Source organism: Myiozetetes cayanensis, unplaced genomic scaffold (assembly GCF_022539395.1).
Source record: "Myiozetetes cayanensis isolate MyiCay16 unplaced genomic scaffold, myiCay2020 scf32, whole genome shotgun sequence".
NCBI lineage: Eukaryota > Metazoa > Chordata > Aves > Passeriformes > Tyrannidae > Myiozetetes > Myiozetetes cayanensis.
The window spans coordinates 5,123,938-5,145,054 of record NW_026087544.1 but is presented as its reverse complement, the minus strand read 5'-3'; the positions used below and the strand labels follow the sequence as shown (position 1 = coordinate 5,145,054).

Genomic DNA, 21,117 nt, shown 5'->3' with positions numbered 1-21,117 from the left:
TCGTGGGGTTCCCCTCACACCTCGATCCCTCTCACCGTCCCTGGGCTCCCTGCCCCTCTCCGCGGATGCCCCGCTAGCCCCAGCAGCAAGACCAGAAGGGAAAACCAGCTCCTTTCAGCTCGTTTCTTTAATAAGGAAACAGAGATCATTACAAAATAACCATCGAACGATCAGAGACGGGAACGACAGAGTCCACACGAGGGGAAGGGGCGTTAAAAGCAGCTTCCGCCGGAGCCGAGCGCTGCGGGGCCGGGCCGGGGCAGAGCGGGGCCGGCACTGGGGGTGCAGGAATGGCCGAGTCTGCTCTCCCAAAGGAGCTGGCTCCTCCCTTCCAGTTTGAGGGGGGAAAAGGAAAAGAAAGCAGAGCCTGTGGCCAAGACTGGCGGCTTCTCTTCCTTTTAACCCCCGGAGCACCTCCGTGGCACAGCTGGGTTTGCTCCGCGGGGCAGCCAGGAGAGGGGAAATGCCAGTTCTCATGCCCCAAACCAGAAACCACCTGACTGGACGTGGCAGATGTAACCCATACTGCTCCGAAAAGCCTTTTCACCAACCAGCTTTTCCATCACAGAAATGCCCCCGGCAGGTCGGCCCCGTCCCCTCGCCCGCTGTGGCAGCGGCACCCGTGGCCACCCAGGCGGTGGCCGATGCGGCTCGTCCTGGCAGCCTGAGCCCCACGAAACCGGGGGGGACGGTGGACACACACGGGGGGAAGGAGGTCACGGCTCGCCGCGGGGCCGCCCCCGCGGGGTCCCGGCGCACCGTGCTCTTATATGGCTTCTAAAGTTGCTCTGACGGTGAAATGCACCAACAACGCGACACAGGACACGGAAGCCACGATGTTGCCGCTACCCGGCCATGGGACAAACGCGACGAAGTACAGGAACAAGACACACGTGGATGTCACGGGCTGCATCGGTGACGGCTCCGCTGGCGGGCCGGGCTTGGCATGCTTTGCTTCTTGGCATTATTTTCTTCTTTTACATGATTTTATTGGTTTGTTTGTTTGTTTTTCCTTTTGTTCGGGGGGACAAAATAACCAGGGCGGTGGAGAGCTCTCGAGCGATGAGTTTCGTCGGTCGCCGTGTCCTCCCTCGCTGGAGGCCGGAGGTGGGGACGGCGGTGCCGGGGGCGGTGGCAGCGCCGGGCTGGGGCCATGCTGCTACTGCTACGTGGCTGCATCACATGCACTGCTCGTGGTATTTACAGCTATGTCTCCATATATTTTACCTACACACAGCTAAGGGCGGGGAGGGGAAAGGGGGGTTCAGAGGCAGCGCAGATGGCTTCAATACGTTGGTTGGTTTTCCCCTTTTTATTAAAAAAAAAAAATTATGTATTAAAGTCATAGTCTTCTCCCTCCCCCCTCCGCCCCCACAAGGCTTAGAGAGTCTGAATGGAAAGCAGTCAGGTGGGATCTCCGCTCCTGGTGAGACCCTGGACAATGGGGTGGGTCTGGGGGTGGAGGGGTGAGGATGGGGGTGCACAGGAGGGGGATGAATGGTGGGGTGTGTGTGGGTACAGCTGTGTACAGGTGTGAAGGTGTACAGCTGTGCAGGTGTACAGGTGTGCAGGTGTACAGGTGTGCACAGGTGTGTACAGGTGTGCACACCTCCACCTGCTCCCCAGGGGAGGCTGCAGGGCTGTGCACACTCTCTGACTGCCAACAGAAGGATTTCAGTGCTCTCTCAGATTTCTTCTTTTTTAACACATTTCCATGTAAGGCAAACACTCCACCCTCCCCAACCAGTGGCTGAATGGACCCCAAGGTGAGACTGAATCCAGCCAGTGCTCCTCGCCATGGGGCATCCTCACCTCCCAACTCCCCTTTAATTAAAAGCAGCCTGAGACTTCTCCCTTTGGCTACAGGAGCAGGGCAAGACCCATTTGCTGACGCTGACACATTGATTAGGAAAAGGGACTAATTAAAGCCGGAGATGGCCTTGTGGGACCAATTGCTCGATGACCCCTTCAAACCTGGTGTGACCCTGGTGCGACCCTGGTGCCACTTTCACCAGGGCATGAGCCAAGTGCAGCCATGGTGGTGGTGGAGGTGGTTGTTGGAGGTCCATCCAACATCCACCCCCACTGCAGCTTGGTTATCCGAGCCCAAAGCTCCCAAGGGTGGAGCCATCCTTCCCTGGGAACTTGTCCCAGAGCTGCACATCCCTCCAGGGGCAAGGGCCAATCCCTGTGTCCATCTGAACCCCCTGAGATGTGGCTGCCACCAAATTTTCCATCATCTCCCCACCTCCAGCCAGGCCAGGATGCCCTTTTGGATCCGGGAGCTGTGGGAGCTGCTGAAGCATCCGACAGCACTGGGCTGAGCTCAGCTTTGGCACTTTGTCCCCGGACTCAGAACACCCTGCACCAAGGTCCCAGCCCAGATGTTGGACCCCCAGAGCAGTGTCCCCAGTGCTGGGACATCCCCAGGGCTCAGCTCCATTGCAGCAACACCCTTCACTGCTGCACCGTGGCAGAACCCCCAAAACCCAGTCCAGAGAAGCCAAGTGGAGCTGTGACCGTGGCAGGGAGTCAAAGCTGGGACGGGGACACCACCTCATGTCAGAGCTCCAGTACAGACTGGTCTGAACTGGGCAGGGCTGCTGGATCCTCTCCCAGCTACAGGGAACACTGTTGGCTTTCCAGCTCAGGGGCTTGGTCTGACAGTGGGAGAGGTGGCCCAGAGAGGCTCTTCCTCACTGTGAGGGACACGGATATGGCTTAAACCCCCTGGAGGGAGCAGGATGGAGTAGATTCAGCAGCCAATGGTCCGGTGGGGAGCAGAAACTTGTGGGGGGCAGGGGCTTTGGTCCCTTGTTGGCCCTGGGCTCACTCTTGCCCCCTGCATCAGGTGGGCTGCAGTGGTGGGACTGGAGCTCCCCAAAGCCCCCCCAGCTGCCCCCAGGCTGTGCTGGGGTGCCCACAGTGGGGCTGAGCCCAGGGGACACACGATGGATGGGCTTTGGGGAGGCAGCTGGCACTGCTCTGGGGGGCTGCCCTCGCCACATTCGGAGACCTCTCAGCACAATAAACCTGCCTTGTGGAAGCATCTTGACCTACAGGTTTCACCAAGCATGGTGAAACAGATGCAAATCACCCAGCACTGCCCTTGCTTGGCCTCTGAGGATGCAGTGGAGGTGGAGGTAGTGGCGACTGACATGACACTGATGGTGCATCCACATCCACGTGTCTCCTCAAAGCAGCCCCCCTCGGGGCTCCCTGTGCTCAGACAGGCCCCCACAGCTCCAGTTGCAACACCCAAGGGCTCAGCACCACACCAGCCACAGAGGGGACCGCCTGCAAACCTCTCCCCAGAGCAACCAAACCTGGAGCTGACCAGGGGCATTCAGCCATCCCTGGGGGAGACCAGGGGGAGGCACCTGGCTCTTTCCAGAGGGTCTTCTCCACTGTTTTGCCGTCCCACAGCTGATCACAACCCGAGCAAGCACGGTGGGTCCAGTCACTCCACACCATCAGTCTCTGGTATCACCTCCATGCGACGTTCCATGGTTCCCCACATGATCCCGAGGGAAGGATGGCAGCAGCAGCGCTGCAAGCTGGTGACGTGGCTGCCGGGGAGGGTCCCAGGCATGGCTTTGCAGTGGTGGGGGACGGCGAGCAGGACATGCAGCACGAAGGGAGCGGTGCCGAAGAACGAAAAGAACCATCCGTGTCTTTTTAACCTCTTCCCCTGGGAAGCTATGGGACTGCCTGGAAACCCTTCCAGAGCCGTCAAAAGGGCGTTCCAGCTTAAAACACAACCAAAAAAAAACCAAAAAACACTGAGACGGGAGGTTTTGCAGGACTGAGGTATCGGAGCTCTGGACTGTCCGCAGTGCCGCGCCGGCCGCCAGAGCCGCCTATTTGTTCTTCCCAAGAGCTGCATCTACTTCTTCCTCGGGCTTCAGCGAGTGCCACTGGGCGATGGGCCGCCGGGGGTTGGCCAGCATGTCGGACCAGTGCCGCAGCTCCGTGCCCGTGGAGTTGCAGCCCGTGAAGATCTTGCCGATGGCTTCGTTCTTCCCCAGCTTGTCGTAGTCCAGCACCGTGATGACCACCTGCACTTTCTGCAGGAGGTAAAAAGCTTTCTTTAGGGGGTGGAAAGGCACAGCACCGTGACGGCTCCGTGGCCCCAGGGTGCTGCAGGGGATCCCCTAAGGCTGAGCCTGCTCAGTGGACTCATTTTGGGCAGGGCCCCCTCCCTGCTTCCTGCACGTCATTCCCCAAGGAGCCCAGGGCTGCAGAGCCACAGTGGGGACCCAGCTCATCCTCACCTGACTCGCCTGGGTTAGGTCACCAAGGTGTGGTGAAGGGACTGGGTAAGAGCTGTGGGAGACTGGGCTGGGGCAAGGGGCAAGTGCAGGGGCTTGGGCAGGGCCTGGAGGGGCAGAAGGCACTGACCAGTGGTCCAAAATGCCTTTAGGACCACTGGAGTGTCTTTGTTATGCCTGGGGTGAGCACTGTAGGATCAGGAGCAGAGGAAAGCCCCATTCCAGCTGTTGTCTCCGTCTCCAGCATCTCCCATAGGTGCTGCCCAGCCTCCCAAGTCTGACCCTGCACCAGCTGCTCTCAGCATCAGTCCAGGCCCAGGATGGGACTGGGTGTATCTCAGGGACCAGGGACCACCCCTCTTCTCTGCCTCCTAGGGGAGTCATCAGACAAACCTGTATCTGCTCGAAGGGGATCTCAAAGCTGAAGGACTCATTGAAGTAGGGGTTCAGGGTCTTCTTCTTGACTGTGGTCTTCTTCTTCTTCAACCTCTTGCCATTCTGCAGCAGGTGGATCTTCACGTAGGGATCTGGGGGTCAGAAGTTCATCAGCCAGGGCTGAGATGCCCAGAGGGCACCATCAGCCAAGAGGCATCTCAGCCCAGGATGAGGTAGAGATGTCCATGAGCTCTGGGGTTTGTGGATGGGGACCAAAGTCAAAATAGTTGGTCTGGAGAGGATTTCTGGGAGCAACTGGCCAAGGGGTGGAGCATTTCTGCATGCAACAGAGCTGGGGGAGGGTCTGGAGAGTCAGTCATATGAGGAATGGCTGAGGGAGCTGGGGAGGTTCAGCCTGGAGAAAAGGAGGCTCGGGGGGACACTCTCTCTCTACAATGCTCCTGACAGGAGGGTGGATCCTGGGGAGGGTCAGGTTCTGCTCCCAGGTAACTAGCCAGGGAGAAATGGCCTCTAACTGCAACAGGGGAGGTTCAGGTTGGATGTCAGGAAGAATTTCTTCACTGAAAAGGTTGTCAAGCGTTGGAATGGACTGCCCAGAGAGGTGGTGGAGTCACTGTCCAAGGAGGTGTTCAAGGAATGACTGGACGTGGCACTCGGTGCTCTGGGCTGGTTGAAAAGGTGGGGATCGGTCACAGGTGGGACCCGATGATTTTGGAGGTCTTTTCCAACATTAATTCTGTGATTCTCTGCTGAGGACCCTCTTGCAGGAGGACTGGGGACAGTGGAGTGACAGCTGGCCTGTCAGGTGGCATCTGTCACCCAGGTTTTTGGAGTAGGACACCCCCATAATAAAGCTGAACCCTTCCAGTCATGCAGGGCCTGCTCTTCTCATGGTTAAGGCAGGTCTGGAAAGAGCTGAGGACCCCACAGAGCTCAGCCCCATGATGGGGTTGGGAAGACTTTTTGAGCAAAAGCATTCTGTCAACTGAGATCCCTGGACCAAGTCAAGGAGGAGTAGGACCAGGAGAAAATGGCAGAGGAGAATTTTCACCACCCGGGTCCTGCAGCATCCTGGTCCTGGACAGAGTGTGGGACCAAATTGAAAATGTCCTTCCTTAAGGATAGAAGACTCATCCCAAACCCATCTCCCTTTGCCCTCCAGCCAGACCTTGGGCTGCCTCCAGCGCAGGAGGAGGCACTGGGGGGGCTTCCCTGAGCCCAGCCAGAGGGATGGCCCCATTGTCCTTCCTGACAAAGGGTGCTGAGAGCCCCCAGTGGGGCAGGAGGAGGCTGCCCCTGAGTGACACCCACCTGAGAGACCCCCAACATCCATCTTCTTCAGGTTCTTGGCCTCCAGGATGCAGACAGTGAGTTTCCCGGCCGTGGGCACGTACCGGAGAGAGATGCAGATGTCTCCCAGCTTCTCTGGCTGCCAAGGAAAGCAGGGAGTGGATATCAAAGCATTGCCAGTGCATCAGACTGCACTGTTTGGACATGGTCCCATGGGCAGGGCCCCCCAAACCCTGCTCAGCCTTCGATGCAGGCACAAGCTGGCATCCCATGCACCAGCAGAGGGGTTTGATCACTGGGCCTGGGGCAGGCCAGGCCCAACACAGCACTCAGGATGTTTTATACTCTTCATTTTCTGTGGCAAAAAGGTTTTTACACAGAGGAACAAGAGGGCAGATCCTGCCCAGAACTCACAGCCAGGACAGGCACGAGCCCCACACCAGTGTGACCCCACAGTGATCGTCACCCTGAACACTGTGGGGTGCTCCCCAAAGCAGAGCTCACCCCGTGGCCACCCCCATCTAAATCCCCCAACCAGGCTAGCTGAGGGCTGGCTCTCACCTCCTCCTTCTCGCCGCTCTGCAGGTCCCGCCACTCCTCGATGGGCTGGCCCAGGTCCACCGTGTTCATGGGCACCTTCACCTCCCCGATGATGTCGTGCTTGGAGAAGCGGTCGAAGTCGTAGATGGCCATCACCAGCGTCTTCCCACCCAGTTCTTGGTAGGGCACCTGCACAAACAGGGTCAGCAACCAGGCTGGTTGGGGTCTGGACCCCGAGCCAGGCCCCCTGCTCCCAGCAGTGAGGGTCAATGTATGGGACTGGTGCAGTCAGTGAGGAGGATGGGAGAGGGAGACAAGGTCCTGTGTTCTCACCTTGAAGGTGAAGGTCTCGTTGAAGGCAGGGTTGAGGGTCTTCTTCTGCACTTTGGTCTCGTACTTTTTCTTCTTGTCGGGCAGCAGGAACACCTTGACATAGGGGTCTGAGGTGCCCCCCATGTCCAAAGCTGGCAGTTCAGCAGCTTGGAGGATCCCCACCGTCAGCTGGAGGGGGCAGAGGGGTGTCCTCAGTGAGACAGCCCAGCCACACTCTGTAGATGCCGAGGGCCCATCTTGGACTCCTTGTGGCACAGCACCCAGCTCCTCCTTCCCTCCCATGCCACCCAGCTCCAACACGGAGGCTTGTCCCCTCAAAAACCCCCCTGGGCAAACCCCACTCATCAGCTGAGCCCCAGCCCCTCCATCACCTGATTGGCCTGGAAATCGTAGTCCAGTGAGAACTGCAGCTTGCCCAGGTTCTCTGGCTCCTTCTCCTCCTCCTCGCCTTCCCCCTCTGTCAGACCCGTCTCTGCATCATCATCATCCTGTTGGTCCTGCAGTGGCAGCCGTGGTGCCCAGCTCAGCAGCACGGTCACAGCCCAGCAACCCTGTCCCCACACCACTGGGGACCTCAGCACCCCAGCCCTGCTGACACCTCAGCACCCCAACCCTACTGACATCTCAGCACCCCAACCCTGCTGACATCTCAGCACCCCAACCCTGCTGACATCTCAGCACCCCAACCCTGCTGACACCTCAGCACCCCAACCCTGCTGACATCTCAGCACCCAGGTTCTCCCCATGAGGGGAAAGGAGACCCCTATGGGGCATGAGGGGCTTCCTCCGGGTACCAGGACAAGGGGTTGGCTCCAGTGGAGTGAGGTTTGGTGCTTGCAAGCAGTGGGTCCTGCACTTGGGGAAGCATCAGAGATGGTGCTTTGTGGGCTTAGAAATAGAGATACACCCTAATTGTCCCCAGGAAAAGACACCCCTCTTCCTGCCTCCCCAAGCTGTGGGAGTGGGAGATGGGGTGGGACCCCTGGCTCCTTATCTGCTCTCTGACATGTCTCCAGGTCCCCCAAGCCACCCTGGAAGCAGATGATGGAGAAGGAGGCTCACTTACCATGGAGGGTGTCCCAGGATGGGGAGGGACCAGGCAGCCAGGGCAGCAGGGTGGGAGGAGATGAGGGCACCACAAGGGAAGAAAGACACGTTACACAGAGCACTGAGGGACCATGGGGGGGTGGGTCAGGGTTTGTGTGACCCTGTGAAGTCCCAGGGGATACAGCCCTTGATCTTTTCTGGGGAATCCCACCCCACATCTCCCACCACTCCTGCTCCAGCCCTGACTGCATGTTCATGATGCCCACACAGCTCTGAAGAGCAGGAACGGGCACCCAAAATCTCCCACCCCCTCCAAATGGCCCTGGGTCAAGGCCATGGAAAGGGCTGGGGTGCCCCAAGCCTGCAGGTACCAAAGTCCCCCTCAGGCTGGCCCCAAGGATGGGGAGACAGCCCCAGGTCTGCTCCAGGTACCAGCACCTGCCTCTCGACCCCACACTGGATGTATTTTGCCCTGGTGGCCCTCCCCTCTTGGCTAAAGGCTCAGTGAAATGAGGGTAACCCAGAGGGAGGCAGGAAGATGAAAGGGATTAATTTAACATTTTCTGATTCAGGTGGAGCATTGGCAGGTCCAGGACAGTTTGAGCCTGGTCCCATCTGGGCCAGCGGGCACTGGAAGAGGACAGTGCTGCTGTCTCAGGTCCTGGCTCCTGTCTGCACTGTCCCGTCCCAGTGGCTGGTGGCTCCATGTCCTGGCTTCAGATATCCTGGTGGCTCCATCCCAATCTGCTGCCTGACCCATGAGTGCCCCAGCACAGTTCATAGCTCATCCAGAGGGACCGTTGGCCAAGCTGTTGTCCAAGAAGGACATCACCTGATTGCCTGACTTCATGTCCTTCATGTTCATGGCATTCTTCATGCCTTTGCCCTTCTCTTTCTTGTTCTTCTTCTTCTTACAGCAGCACTTCTTGCAGATGCAGAAGCAGCAGGTGAGGATGAGGAGTCCGGCGACCACCGCGATGGCGATGAGGGCCCAGGGAGGAACTGCAGGCAAAAGCCAGCGTTGTGGTCAGCCCTGCAGCTGCCTCCCAGCCACCCCAAAAACCACGTCCCACGTGTTGCCCTGGGACCAGGGCGGTGGTGGGGCCACCAGGAGGGTAGCACCTGGGAGAGGAGCAGCTACTCACGGGGGATCTTGTTGAGCTCGTTCATGAACTTGTCCCTCAGCTTGGTGAACATGTCCTCCTTGCTCTCGCCCGGCCCCGCGGCCTCGGTGGAGTTCTCCATCGTGCTCATGGGCATCGTGGTGGCCGCGGCCTCCGGGGCCATCATGGACGCCTGTTTGAACGTCATGGTGGGCCAGGGGCTCCCTGAAACACAACGTCAGCTCGGTGGTCACGTCACAGCTCCTGCTGCAGTCACGGTGCTGCGATGATCACGATGCCGCTCACGTCCCACTGCTGTCCCCGGGGACGGGCACAGCCAGGCCCGCTCGGGCTGCAGCCCACGCGTGTGCACGCGTGTGTGCGTGGGGAGGGACGTGAGCAGGGCTGTGTGAGCGTGTCTGTGCCCCTCTGCGAGCCTGCAGGCACGGGGGTGCAAGGACCAGTGCATGGGTACAGCACTGTGTGTGTGTGTGTGTCTGTGCACGTGTGTAAATGGATGTGCAAGCACATCCAGGCACGTGTGCACGGGATGTGCAAACGCACGTGAGGGAATGCATGTGTGCAAGTGTGTGTGCACAGGGGAGGAGTGCTTGTGCCTGTGTGTGTGTGTAAACATGCACAAGGGATGCAGCACATCCACCCAGGGTGCAAGCACTTTGTGTGCATGCGCATCACCTGCCTGGCTGGCTCTGCCAGCTCCTGCACGGGGGGCTGTGTGTCCTCTCGTGTGCATGGCACTGCCCACAGCCTGTGCAAGGCCTCCACACACACACACACCCCCTCTGTGTGCCTCTGTGCGTGTGGGAATCGTGGGTGGGACAGGGGGCTCTGGGGGCAGAGGTGCAGCACAGGCCCTTGACCAGGGTAGTGCTGCTCTGGGGGCTCGGGGGGCTTTGCGGTGCTGGCCAGGGCTGGGGAGGCTGCAGGCAGCATCAGGCCTCACCACAGGGGCTGGTTTTGAGCAGGGCAGCTAATTAGCATCACTAATTGCTCCTTTGTGGTGCACACCGGGTGCTGGCAGAGCTGAGGACTGGGGGAAACTGAGGCACGGGAGAGGCCTGGGGGAGCGAGTCCATGTTGCTGCCCCCCCACCAACTGAGTACCCTACAGCCCCCTGGGACCCTACAGCCCTTGCCATGGGGCCAGGGGGCTGATCCTGTCCCTCCAAGTGAGGGGGCCAAGCTTTGATTCCCCTCCTGCATGGGGGCCAGGCTGGGCAGTGTGGGGCAGTGGGGCAGTGCCAAGGGGGCATCGTTGGGTGGGAGGGCAGGCAGTGGGGCAGAGGGGACAGGCAGTGGGGCAGAAGGGACAGGCAGTGTCCTTGGGAACATCCTCTCAACTCCAGCTCCCAGACCCCGTTGTGCCACGGCCTCACTGGGCGTCCTTGGTCGCAACCCCCATCCCCAGCAGGCACAAGCAGGGCAGCCCAAGCCCTCGGCTGCGGGTGCAGAGATGCTCCCAGCCCCACGGCACAGATTCCCGGGCAGGGGGTCCGCCGCAGCCCCCATCCCTGTCGCAGCCCCCTGTCCCTGCCGGGCCCCCCTCTCTGCGGGAGGGCCGTGCGGCGGCTGGGCTGCGGCACTGCATTGCAGTCCTGTTCCGGCTCCGCTGCCTTTTTTTTTTTTTTTCTTATTCCTTTTGCAATTTTTCTTTTTTTTTTTTTTTCCCCTCCCCTCTGCAAGTTGCGGCAGCAGCTGGCGAGGGGCCGAGCGGCCGGCGGTGGGGGTGGGAAGGGAGCTCGGCCCCCCGAAATCCCCGCTGTGCCCTCAAACCCCTCTCGGCCGCCCCCGCCGGGGATGCTCGCTGCGGTTCCTCCCGTGCTTCAAGTTTCCTTTTTATTCTTCCCCGGTTTGGAGCTGCCCCTCGTCGCCCCCCCCACTGCTCCATGCCTCTCCCCTGGCCAAGATCTCAGGGTCTCAAGCACATAAATAAATTATGAGGGTTATAATTAACCATTTCTATCAGCCCTTGGCCCTGGAACGAGCGTGGGTTAAGGCTTCAAGAAAAATTACTGGCTGGGAAGGATGCCCCTCCTGCCTTGCTGACCCCTGTGGACCCCCAGCTCCTCCCTGGGGTGCAGCATTCGTGGGGGATTCTGATGAGAATGGTAGGACCCACCCCACACCCCTCCCCAAAACCACTGGGAGCTCCTCGTGGAGCAGGACAGGGTGGGCTTCACTCAGGCAGCTGCTGAGGAGACCCCCCAGGGCAGAGGGGGCAGAGCTCCTCATGGCACATCACCCATGCACCCACATTACACTCCACCCTGCAGCCCCCCAGGTACCTCCCCTGTTCCCCCAGAGCTTTATCCTGCTCCTCTTTGCTCTGGGCCCCTGCACCCCACAGTGCATTACACTGAACCTGCCAAACCCATCCCCTCGACAGTGTGTTTCCCCCTAACGCACACCCCTGCGTCCCCCAGTGCCTCATCCTGCACCCCTCAGTGCAGCACTCCCCAAATCCCATGGGACACTACCCTGTGCCCCATCCTGCAGCTTCCCAGACCCCCTAAAGCAACACCTCCTCCTGACACTGCACCACCCACAGATCCCCAACGCCCCCTGCACCCCATGGTGTGTTCCTCTGTACCCCCTCAGGCAGTGCCCCGAGCTGCAAACATCTGGCCTTGAAGGAGCCCCCAGGTCCCAACTCTAGCGGAGCCCCCAGGGACTTTATCCAGCCAAACCCCCTCCAGGCTCAGCCCCCAAACTCCCCCCAGCTTTGTTATACTGAACCCCGAGAAAATGCACTGAGCCCCAGACCAGCCCCGTGGGGTCTTTGGCCCTTTCTTGGTGTAAACTCCCCTGGCTACACCGCTGATTTACACCCGGAGCAGGGGGGGAACGGAGGTTGGGGGGTGGGCGGGTCCCCCTCCCATTTACACATTCCTTTTACACATTCCATTTGCCGCATTGTTGGCCGGCAGCACCCCAAGGTCTGGCGGGATGGAAACCCCAGGCTGGAGCCGGCGATCCCATCCCCCTCCATCCCCTGGGCATTCCCCGTATCCAGGAAAGCTGTTCAGACGCCGGAAAATCCCCTTCCCGAGCCCTTCATCCCTCCTCCTCCTCCCACAAAGGCTCCATCTCAGAGACCCCCCCAGCCTGTGCTGCCGCAGCACCCGCAGCATCCCAAAAGCCAAACAAGGGGGATTTGGGCTTTCCCCAGTACGGGTCCCATCATGGGTACCCCCTGCCCCGGCATCAGCTCCCTATCGGGGTGGGATGGGAATGGATGGAGAGGGGGTGGATTCACCGGTTGGGGGGTGGGGGTGGGCTTTGCAGACCACGCAGGGAGAAGCGAGATGTGCAGGGGAATCGACAGGGAGTCGCCCTCATCAGCGAAGGACCAGACTCAGGATGAGGATTCGGAGATGTACAGAAGGATCGGGATGTCCTCGGACACGGCAGCACCCAGCGAGCTCAGCGCCGGGGTCGGGGATTTTGGGGAATCCAACTGCTGGAAACGCCCCCAGCTCCTCCGTGGGGGCAGCCGGAACCTCTCCGCTCCGGGAAGGCGATGGGGATGACGGAGGGCAGAAACAGCAACAAATGAAGATTAATGAGGCTGAGGCAGCAATTAGCAGCAGCCAGCGCTGACAGAGCATGGGCTGGGCTCGGGCAGGCGGGTACGGGGGGGTCCAACCCCCGGCTCCCCCCGCCCAGAGGGTTGAATTGTCCCAGGGAGACCCCGGTCTGGGGGAAGCTCGTTGGATAATGAAGGGCGGCTGCCACCGTGGGCCCGGAGCGATGAGTTATCGCTCATTACGGGATGGCAAAGCCGGGGCTGAGCTGTCCTGCTGAGATGGAGACGGGGCGGGGGGATGGACACCCTCCAGACCTCTATGAACGTCAGCTGAGGGAGCTGATCCCAAAACCTGCACTGCCCTGTGCCAGGGTTGGATATCAGGAATGAAAATCCCAAACTGGTCCCAAGGTGAGCCCCCTCCCACCCCAATGCCGGTGGGAAGCCTGGGAACTACGGAGCCGGATCCTGCAGTGCAGCCCCGGGGCGAGCGGAGATTTCGAGGTACAGCTGAGATATTTGGCAGTGCCCCAGCGGGTGTTTTGGAGCTGGGGTCAGCAGGACAAGGGCTGGAGGAGGAGATCCCATCTCTGCTGGATCCACTGGCATGATGCCAGGGCATCCCTCTGGCCTTTCACGGGGGCACTGACCCCCCCAGCGCTGCCATCGTATCCGATGTCGGTCACGGAGGGGACATGCTGGGCCAGAGTTTCAGCTCACAGCAGTGAGACAGGAGACTCTAATTAAGGCAAAAACATGATTTGGCTTCTAATGGTCATTTAATTAACAGAGAATTCCAGGCAAGGGATGTGTGGAGGCATGGGGAGACCGAGGGATCAGGGAGGAGGGAGAGTAGGGGGCACTAGGTAGGGAGACACTGCAGGACCTTGGTGCAAAGGGGCTCTGCAACAACCCAGCCCAGTAAATCCCCAAATCTCATCCTTGTTCCCCTTCTCCAGCCCCAGCATGACCCCACAGCAGCTGCATCGGCGGTGTTGGATCAGACTCTCCATCCACAGCTCCCCAGGATGCTGTGGCGGCCCCCAGAGCTTGGGGAGCACTCTGCCCTGGGATCCCCCCACAACCCCATCCTGATTCACTCTGCTGAGGGTGAGAGGAGTCTCTGCTCCCCCATCTCCATACTTCTCATGGGAGAGTAAGCCTAGTGGGCTGGGCAGGGGAGCTGCTGCAGCACAGGCGAGGGGTGTGTGGAGCGAGGATGCGCCGGTAGCACGTGGCATCACGGGACCTGAGCTGCTGAGACGTGGCCCACACAGGGACACGTTCCCCTGTCCCCAAACCCAACTACCAGCAGGTGCTGCTGGCCAGACCCTCCTGCCCACCAGGGAAACTGAGGCACAGATCCCTCTGCCCACTGAGGGAAACTGAGGCACAGCATGGGGAGCAGCACCCCGAGGGAGGAACTCCTGAGCAGGGCTGAAATTCAGCATTCCCCCAGCTCAGAGTTGTGATGGGACTCTGCTACTTCCCGGGTCAGTGACAGCCACCAGGCCTTGCTGGGACCCCCAGCACTGCTCCCCATCCTGCATGCTCCAGCAGCATCTCCAGATGGGACCACATCCTTCCTCCCTGCCGTGGCAGGCTCTGCTCATGGCCCCATCACCCACCAGCACCTGTCTCAGCCAAGTAAAAATAACGATGTGCTGGGGCATGGCAGCCCCAGCCACCAGCCCTGCCCTGGGAATGAGTAATTCCAGGGGAGTGCTGTGATGGCCAGTGCCAAGGTGCCCAGACAGGCAGCTCAGGGATTTTCTGCACCTTTGCCTCTAAAATCAGAATAGCACTGAGGTAAAACAGGACAAGGCCAGTGACAGCAACACCAGGGCTTGAGTCAGGAGAGAGGGGGACCCACATCTGAGCACTCAGAGCCCTGCCTGGCACCCAGGGGTGCTGTTCCCCCCAAGCCCACTGGATCCTAGCTGGATCAGGCCCTGGCTATCCCCAGGCTCCAGCACTGCTGCCAGCCCAGGAGTGAAGGAAGGAGGGGAGGAAGCTGAGCTAGGACCGGTGCCAGGGCTCCTGCAGGAGCCAGGGCAGGTGCTGTGACATCCACTGCCAACCAACACTTGGGTGACAACAGCGAAGGGGCCAGTGAGCACCTTGCCCCCCTCCCCACTATGGCTTCAGCTTCCCAGTGCAGCTGCACTGCTCCAAGACTCCACCAAAAGCATCCCACAGGGATCCTGCAGGGGTTGCAGGCACCACTCAAAACCATCCAGAGGGTTTCAGCACGTGCCATGTGCCACCACGGCACCCACAGAAAAGGCAGCTGGGGTTTCTGGCCCCTGAGCTGTGGGCTGGTGTGTTCCCTAGGACACCAGAGCATTCCATATGGAACATCCCCCCGGGCACTGGCCACTGCCACGGCAAACTGCCAGGCTCCCCCAAACCCCGGGGAGAACAGGCAGCCCACCCCTGGCACACAGAACTGCAGAATAGCCAAAAAAGCCTCCCAAAAAATAGGTGTAGGGCACTGCCAGCACCCAGCCCGTTCCCCAGCACCACGCCTTGCCCTGCTCCGACAGCAACACCAGTGTGCAGCTAAATAGGGCACCAGATGGTGATGGGCCGAGCTGTCCTGGCACTTCGAAGGCACCACACGGGCCAAGAGCACCGAGTCCCTCCCGCCCGGGTGGGCACCGGCACCGCGGCCCCGTTGCTGACTCTCCCGGCCATGGTCCCGTGCCACAGTGAGATGGCTCCCGATCGGCACGGGGGGGAGTGAAAATGAGCCAGGTCAGCTCCTGGGGAAGAGCCAGAAGCAGCTCCGGGAGACAGCCGAGCGCGGTGGATTGGTCGGAGAGGGGAGTAAAGGAGCGCACACATCCTGCGCCGCTCCTCAGCTCAACAGACGGGGCCAGATGAGCAGATACAAGCCACGAGGGGCCATTTCCAGCGGGGTGGCTCCAGGGAGATCTCCACAGCGCCCAGCCAAGCACGAGCTGGTAATAGGATGGTGTTAGAATCCACAAAACCAGCTCCCGGCCCTGGGGAGCCCCCAGTGGTGCTCATCCCCTAGGATCCCCCTCCTCCCTGCCAGCACGGGCTCAGTCCCCAGGGACTGGCTGCCTGTGGGAGCAGTGCTGGTGCTGCTCGCCCAGCTCCAAGGCAGGAGAGCCCCAGGGGCAGAGTGCAGCTCCGTGTCCCTGGGGCCACCCACCCGTGTGGCATTCGGGCTGAGAAAGGGGATGGAGGAGGCACAACGATGGGATCACAGGGGACTGGCACCACTCCAGGCAAGGGCATTTCATTATGGTATGAAGTCCCACCAAGGCCAGAACACAGGACCGACTCCCATGAATAAACCTTGTGCAGATGCCACCAGGAGAGCCAGGAGCCCAGCCAGGGTGATGGGCACAGCCCCTGCACACCACGGGAGGGTCCTCCAGGGGCTGGCCTCCCTATCCCTCTGAGCTGCACCCCTGAGCATCCTTCCAAGTGCTTTGGAGGCACAGACACAATGGCACACACGTTCAGGGCTGCACAGAGGAGCTGCTCCACTGGCATTTCCCAGGGAAGGCTGTTTCCCCCCTAGAATAACCTGCAGAGCCCAGCTGCAAAGCATCCCGGTTCCTGCGCTGGTGCTGGCAGCCACCATTCCTCCCACCTTCCAAGGGTCCCCCATGGGCAGGCCCACCCCACAGGGAGGTCCCTGTCAGGCTCTGCCATGGCACAGAGCTGTGGCTGAGCTGTCACAGCCACACACAGTTCACTGCAGCACTGGGCAGTGGCTGTGCCAGGCTACTGGGAGTGGCACCGGTCTGGTGAGTGGACAGCAGTGGGTACACACTGGCACCTTCACCCCAGGCACTAACCCTGCCCTGCCACACCTCAGTCCCAGGAGAAAACCCTGCAACTCCCCTGGGAGCAGAGCAAGACAGCAACAGAGCCCACAGGGAGTCCATGTGCTGGTAAATCCATGCACAGCACTGAAACTTGGGGTTGCTTTCCTCCCTGAATCCAGTGCTTGAGGCTGATGGGAGCTGCGGTGCCACTTGGGGATCCTCAGTCCCAGCAGCCCTCTGTCCCAGTGAGTCCCTGGGGACACCCTGTGTCCTGCAGGGGAAAGTGGGAGGCATCTCCCCGGGGTGGTGCTGAGCAGTTCAGAGGCTGGTCCCAGCTCTGTGGTTTTTTGGTGGAATTGTTCCAAGGCTCCACGTGAGGCTCACGGGGCTCAGGGATTCCTCGACCCACAGCAGCACTGCCGGAGCATCAGCTGCTGAATCAGCTCTGCCGACCCCAAACCACCTCGTTATATTCTGGGCATCCTGCTGTCCACAGACACCCACGCATCCCTGTGCCTTCAGCCTGGCTCTGGAGCAGCTCCCCAGGTCCCTGGCAGCAGGACAGTCCCCCCCAGCCCACCTCCAGTTCTCCAGTTCAGCACAGGATCAGGTGGGCTCAGGGTTTGGATGTGTCCCAGCACAGCCCCCAGCATCCACCTGCATCTCATGCCACAATCAGCTGCTTTGCTCCCGGCCTCCCCACATCCTCAGGGATGCACCAGCCCAGAACCCACATCTGATGCACCCATGCAGGGTTGGAAAGAGCTGGGGAGCATAAAACACCCAGATTAATCAAAACACACCAGCTTTCCTTAAGATGCACAAGGAGAAGGACCTCCCCCGATGGTGCCAGGAGCACCTTCCAGGCTGGTGGGGCCACAGATGCACAACAGGGCTGGGTTTGGTGCAACAGTCAGACAATTGCTCGGGCAGGAGAGCAGGAGCAGATCAGGAATTTGCCACATGCACTGCTGGAGCCGGCTGCAGTCACCCCTCCCAAAGCACCAGCATGACCAGAGCCACCCTGGGGGCACAGGGAGATCTGCCAGGCCCCACCCCACTGTCTGACCAGCAGCGAAATTCAGGTGCCCCACAGTTCCTCCTCCAGACACCAGAGCTGATGAAACATCCCTTGACTTCTAGCACACAGGGAACAACGGAGTGGGTGGCCCCACTGGGACGTGACAGCCCCCAAACTCAGGGGGAGACACCAGGATCCCACGCCCCAGGGCTGTCAGGGATGGGCCAGCACCATCCCCAGCTGCAGGATCACACCTGTTCAGGGCATTCAAGATTACAGCCGCACGCTGCCTGATTTACAGTTTAATTAATAAATGGGGAATTATGCTGAGTTTATCCAATACTTTGGGATGCGTGATGTTATCAAAATCCTATTACTGATGAAGAAAGGCATGAAAAGCAAAATTAGCTTTGGCATCTGAAACACATCAGTCAATGCGATAACACAATTATTAGAGCTAATAATCAAAGGGCACTTTGGGGAACGTGGGCTCTGGCAGGAGCGGAGCCGAGGGCAACCGCAGAGGGGGGACAAGCTGGGGAACAGCCGGGTGTTCATCCAGGAGGGAAAGGCCAACGACAGCCAAGGGCAAAAGCATTTTGCCAATTGCACTTCCCGGCAGCTCCAGATACCGGCACAGGGAAGGCGCCGGTGGCCACCCGGCTGAGGAGGAGTGTGGCCAGGCACAGTGCCGAGCTGCACGGCCGGGGATCGGAAATTAAAACACAGAGGATCTGAAAACCAGCGGACACTGGGTGCCGTCTGTACGCTTGGGCATTGATCCTGCTGGACAACATCACGGCCGCCAGCTCACAGCTCTCTGCGCAGCCCAGGGAAGGAGAAACTCTAGTCATAACGAGGAGCCGCAGTCATCCGGCTCTCAGAGCTGGGGCTTTGCCAAAACCATGGCGAGCTGGAGGAAGGACCTGCTCCCACCCCTCGGGGTGAGCGGGAGCCCCAGCTCACTTTGACGGCCTTTAGCTCGAGCCATCCCCAGGGCTCACGGGGCCGGAGGCAGCTCCCTCGGGAGCAGTTGGCAACAAATGCCACGGCTGCGCCATTCCACTGCCCACGGGCACTGCTGCGGGCGAGCAACGCTGATTTGGAAGCCCCCTCCCCAGCTAAATATATATAATATACATCAGTATATCATATAAGGGTCTATATGAATGTATCTGTGTGTCATCCCTCCTCCTTGGCCCCGGGCGCTGAGGGCAGCGGGTTGCAGAGCGGGGTAGCCCGAGGCGATGCAGCGCAGCCGGTGCTGGCTCACTGCCGCTGCCATCGCCGGGCCGGCAGGCAGCGAGGGACGTGTCCTCGCCCGGCAAAATCGGGGGCACCGGGGCTTCGGGCCGCCTCCCGGCAAGCGGGGCAGTGGCGCTCGCCACGGGAGGCCGGGCGAGGTGCCAGGGGATCAGGCAAGGTCAGACCCCCTCCTGCACTACACCAGAAGCAAGAGGGCATCGCACCAAGAGGCATTTGGGGTTTCGGGAGAGTGGGGTGTTTTGCTGGATTGTGCTGTTCTCGTGCAGTACAGGTGATGTCCCGCTGCCACTGCTGGCCTCAATGACCTTGGGTGCATCACCTCCCCGGTGCCCCGCACTCCCCTGGCACACAGACCACCGCGAGCCACGCTCCCTCCCATCAAAACGCTGCGGCCAAAAAACAGCCAAGCTCAGCAAAGGCTCAGAGCGCCGGGGATGCCCCGGGGGTGCCCCGGGGGTCCGGGAGCCCCCGGCAGCGTGCGGCCGAGGCACTGTGCAAGCGAGGAATAATGCAGCAGGCTGGAGACTCCTGCCGGTGGCTGCGCTGCCGCTCGGCGCGTGCGGGAGGAACACCGCTGCAGCAGCACCTCACGCACCAGCCCTCGCTCAGGACTGAAGTTTTGCTGCAGCAGAGGAGCCGGCGGGGAGTCCCGCAGCGCCCTGCAGCTCCACAGCGCAGGAGGGCTGGGCTGCCGGACACCCTGCAGCGGGTGACAGCACACAGCGGGGGACATCCCGCGGTGGGTGACAGCAGCATCCCGGCCACTCTCACCCACAGGACACGAGAGCGCTGCGCCGAGGAGCGACCGTGCAGAGACACTCAGAGGGTGTACAGTTGGGGACCACGAAGAGATGAGTGACTCAGACCCGTGTTCCCCTCTTCCCACACCACAGTCACCTTGCAACCCTGCCTGTCCCCTGCGCAATTTGCAGAGAGAGCTCCTTCGGGATCACTCTTTAAAACTAGGCTGAGGGGAGCAGCGAGGTGCTGAGCACAGCGAGGGCTGCGGCACCCCGGTGTGACACCCCCGCTTCTGGACTGAGCCCCTCCGCACCACTGCACCCCGACGGCACCCAGCCAGCGTGGGAGGGCAGGAGGATCCCGGAGCTTGGTGTAGCCACGGTGGGGGAATCCAGCCGGAGAAGGGTCTGGCTGGAGCTGGCTCCTGGCCAGGCCGCTACGGAGAAGCTGCCAGTGCAGTGGGGCTTGCGGCCGCCCACGGCTGGGGCCACGCCGCTCCCACGAGTTCCCAGCATCAGGGTGGGTTCCCTGCAATGCAGCGGGGACAGCCCTGCGCCCCCCGTCACTCCCCTGGGCCAGCACCCCAAGGGCACGAACAGTCGGGCACCTACAGGGATGCGAAGCTGGAGCATCCCGCAGCACCCAGAGGGCACCTTTGACCTGGCGGTTCGGCTCAGCACCCCCGAGGGTCTCACGTCCTCGGGGGGGTCCCACGCCTCTGAGTGCTCCCCTTCCAGTTCCGCAGCCCCCTGCACTACTGGTCGCCCCCCTCTTCATCCCACCAGACTCTGTCTCCAGCAGCCTTCGGGGCGCAGCTCCCCACTGAGAGCCCCGGGGGCGTTGGGCAGCGCTGGGACCCGTGTCCCGGGAGGGTTTCCCGGGGAAAGCGCCGTTCCCTGCCCCGCTCCTGGCACCGGGACGCGGCGAGTCACCGGCGCGCACTCCATCCCACCCCACCGGGGGACGATCGCACCTCGGGATGGGCTCGGTGGGAGCCCGGGCGGCCCCGTCCCGCAGAGCCCGCGCCGCTGCGGCAGCGGGGAGAAACTTCTGCGGGAGTGCGGGCGGGCACTTACCAGCCGGGGCGGCGGGGCGGGAGCGGTGCGGTGCCTGCGGTCGGTGCGGTCGGAGCGGGAGGGGACAGGAGCGGTCGATGTGTGGAGGGCGGGGAGCGGAGCGGTCGGGGCGGTGCGGGCGGAGCGGGGCGGTCGGTGCGGGGCGGGCGGCGGGACCTGCGCGGCGCTGCGGCAGCTCCGGCCCCTCCGGGCTCGCGTGCGGCGGCTCCGCGAAGCTCCGCCCGCCCCCGAAGGCCCCGCCCGCGCCCCCGCCCACACACATCGCCCCAAAACCCACCCATCCTTCGCGGGGCGCGGATCGGGGGTCGTGCGGGAGCGGCACCGCCCCTGGGGCTCCCGGCACCGGGTACCTTCCCATCGGGGTCACCTCGCACCGGGCACTAACAGCGAGCACCGACATCAGGCACCTCACACCGGGCACCCCTCACCGGGGTCACCTCAGCACCGGGCACACCTTATCGAGGTCACCTCACACGCAACACCAGCAGCGACACCAGGGACTGCCACTGGGCACCTCGCACCAGGCACAGGCACCGGGCACCCTTCCTCGGGGACACCTCACGCTGTGCACCAGCACTGGGCACAGGGCACCGGGCACCCCTCGCTGGGGTCACGTCACACGGGGAACCAGCACCACACCAGGGCACTTCACATCAGGCGCCTCAAGGCAGGCACCTCACA

At 61.3% G+C, this 21,117-nt stretch overlaps 1 protein-coding gene across 1 annotated transcript; it reads right to left on the bottom strand.

Moving 5' to 3' along the window:
* Window positions 1-109: 109 nt before the first annotated feature.
* SYT2 (synaptotagmin 2) lies at window positions 110-20,581 on the bottom strand. Its single transcript, XM_050327146.1, has 9 exons — window positions 20,437-20,581; window positions 9,023-9,205; window positions 8,710-8,879; window positions 7,202-7,318; window positions 6,831-6,998; window positions 6,519-6,686; window positions 5,979-6,096; window positions 4,665-4,798; window positions 110-4,067 (listed from the first exon to the last, which is right to left on the bottom strand). Exons 2-9 carry the CDS (start codon window positions 9,186-9,188, stop codon window positions 3,861-3,863), a joined length of 1,248 nt encoding a protein of 415 aa, XP_050183103.1. The 5' UTR covers window positions 9,189-9,205; window positions 20,437-20,581; the 3' UTR covers window positions 110-3,860.
* Between the last annotated feature and the right edge of the window lie 536 nt (window positions 20,582-21,117).

Coding starts and splice junctions, on each gene's coding strand:
- SYT2 (XM_050327146.1), bottom strand. CDS start 9,188: ATGACGTTCAAACAGGCGTCCATGATGGCCCCGGAGGCCGCGGCCACC. Junction 8,880..9,022: donor CGAGCTCAACAAGATCCCCC/GTGAGTAGCTGC, acceptor TTTTGCCTGCAG/TTCCTCCCTGGGCCCTCATC. Junction 4,068..4,664: donor TCCCCTTCGAGCAGATACAG/GTTTGTCTGATG, acceptor TACCTCCTGCAG/AAAGTGCAGGTGGTCATCAC.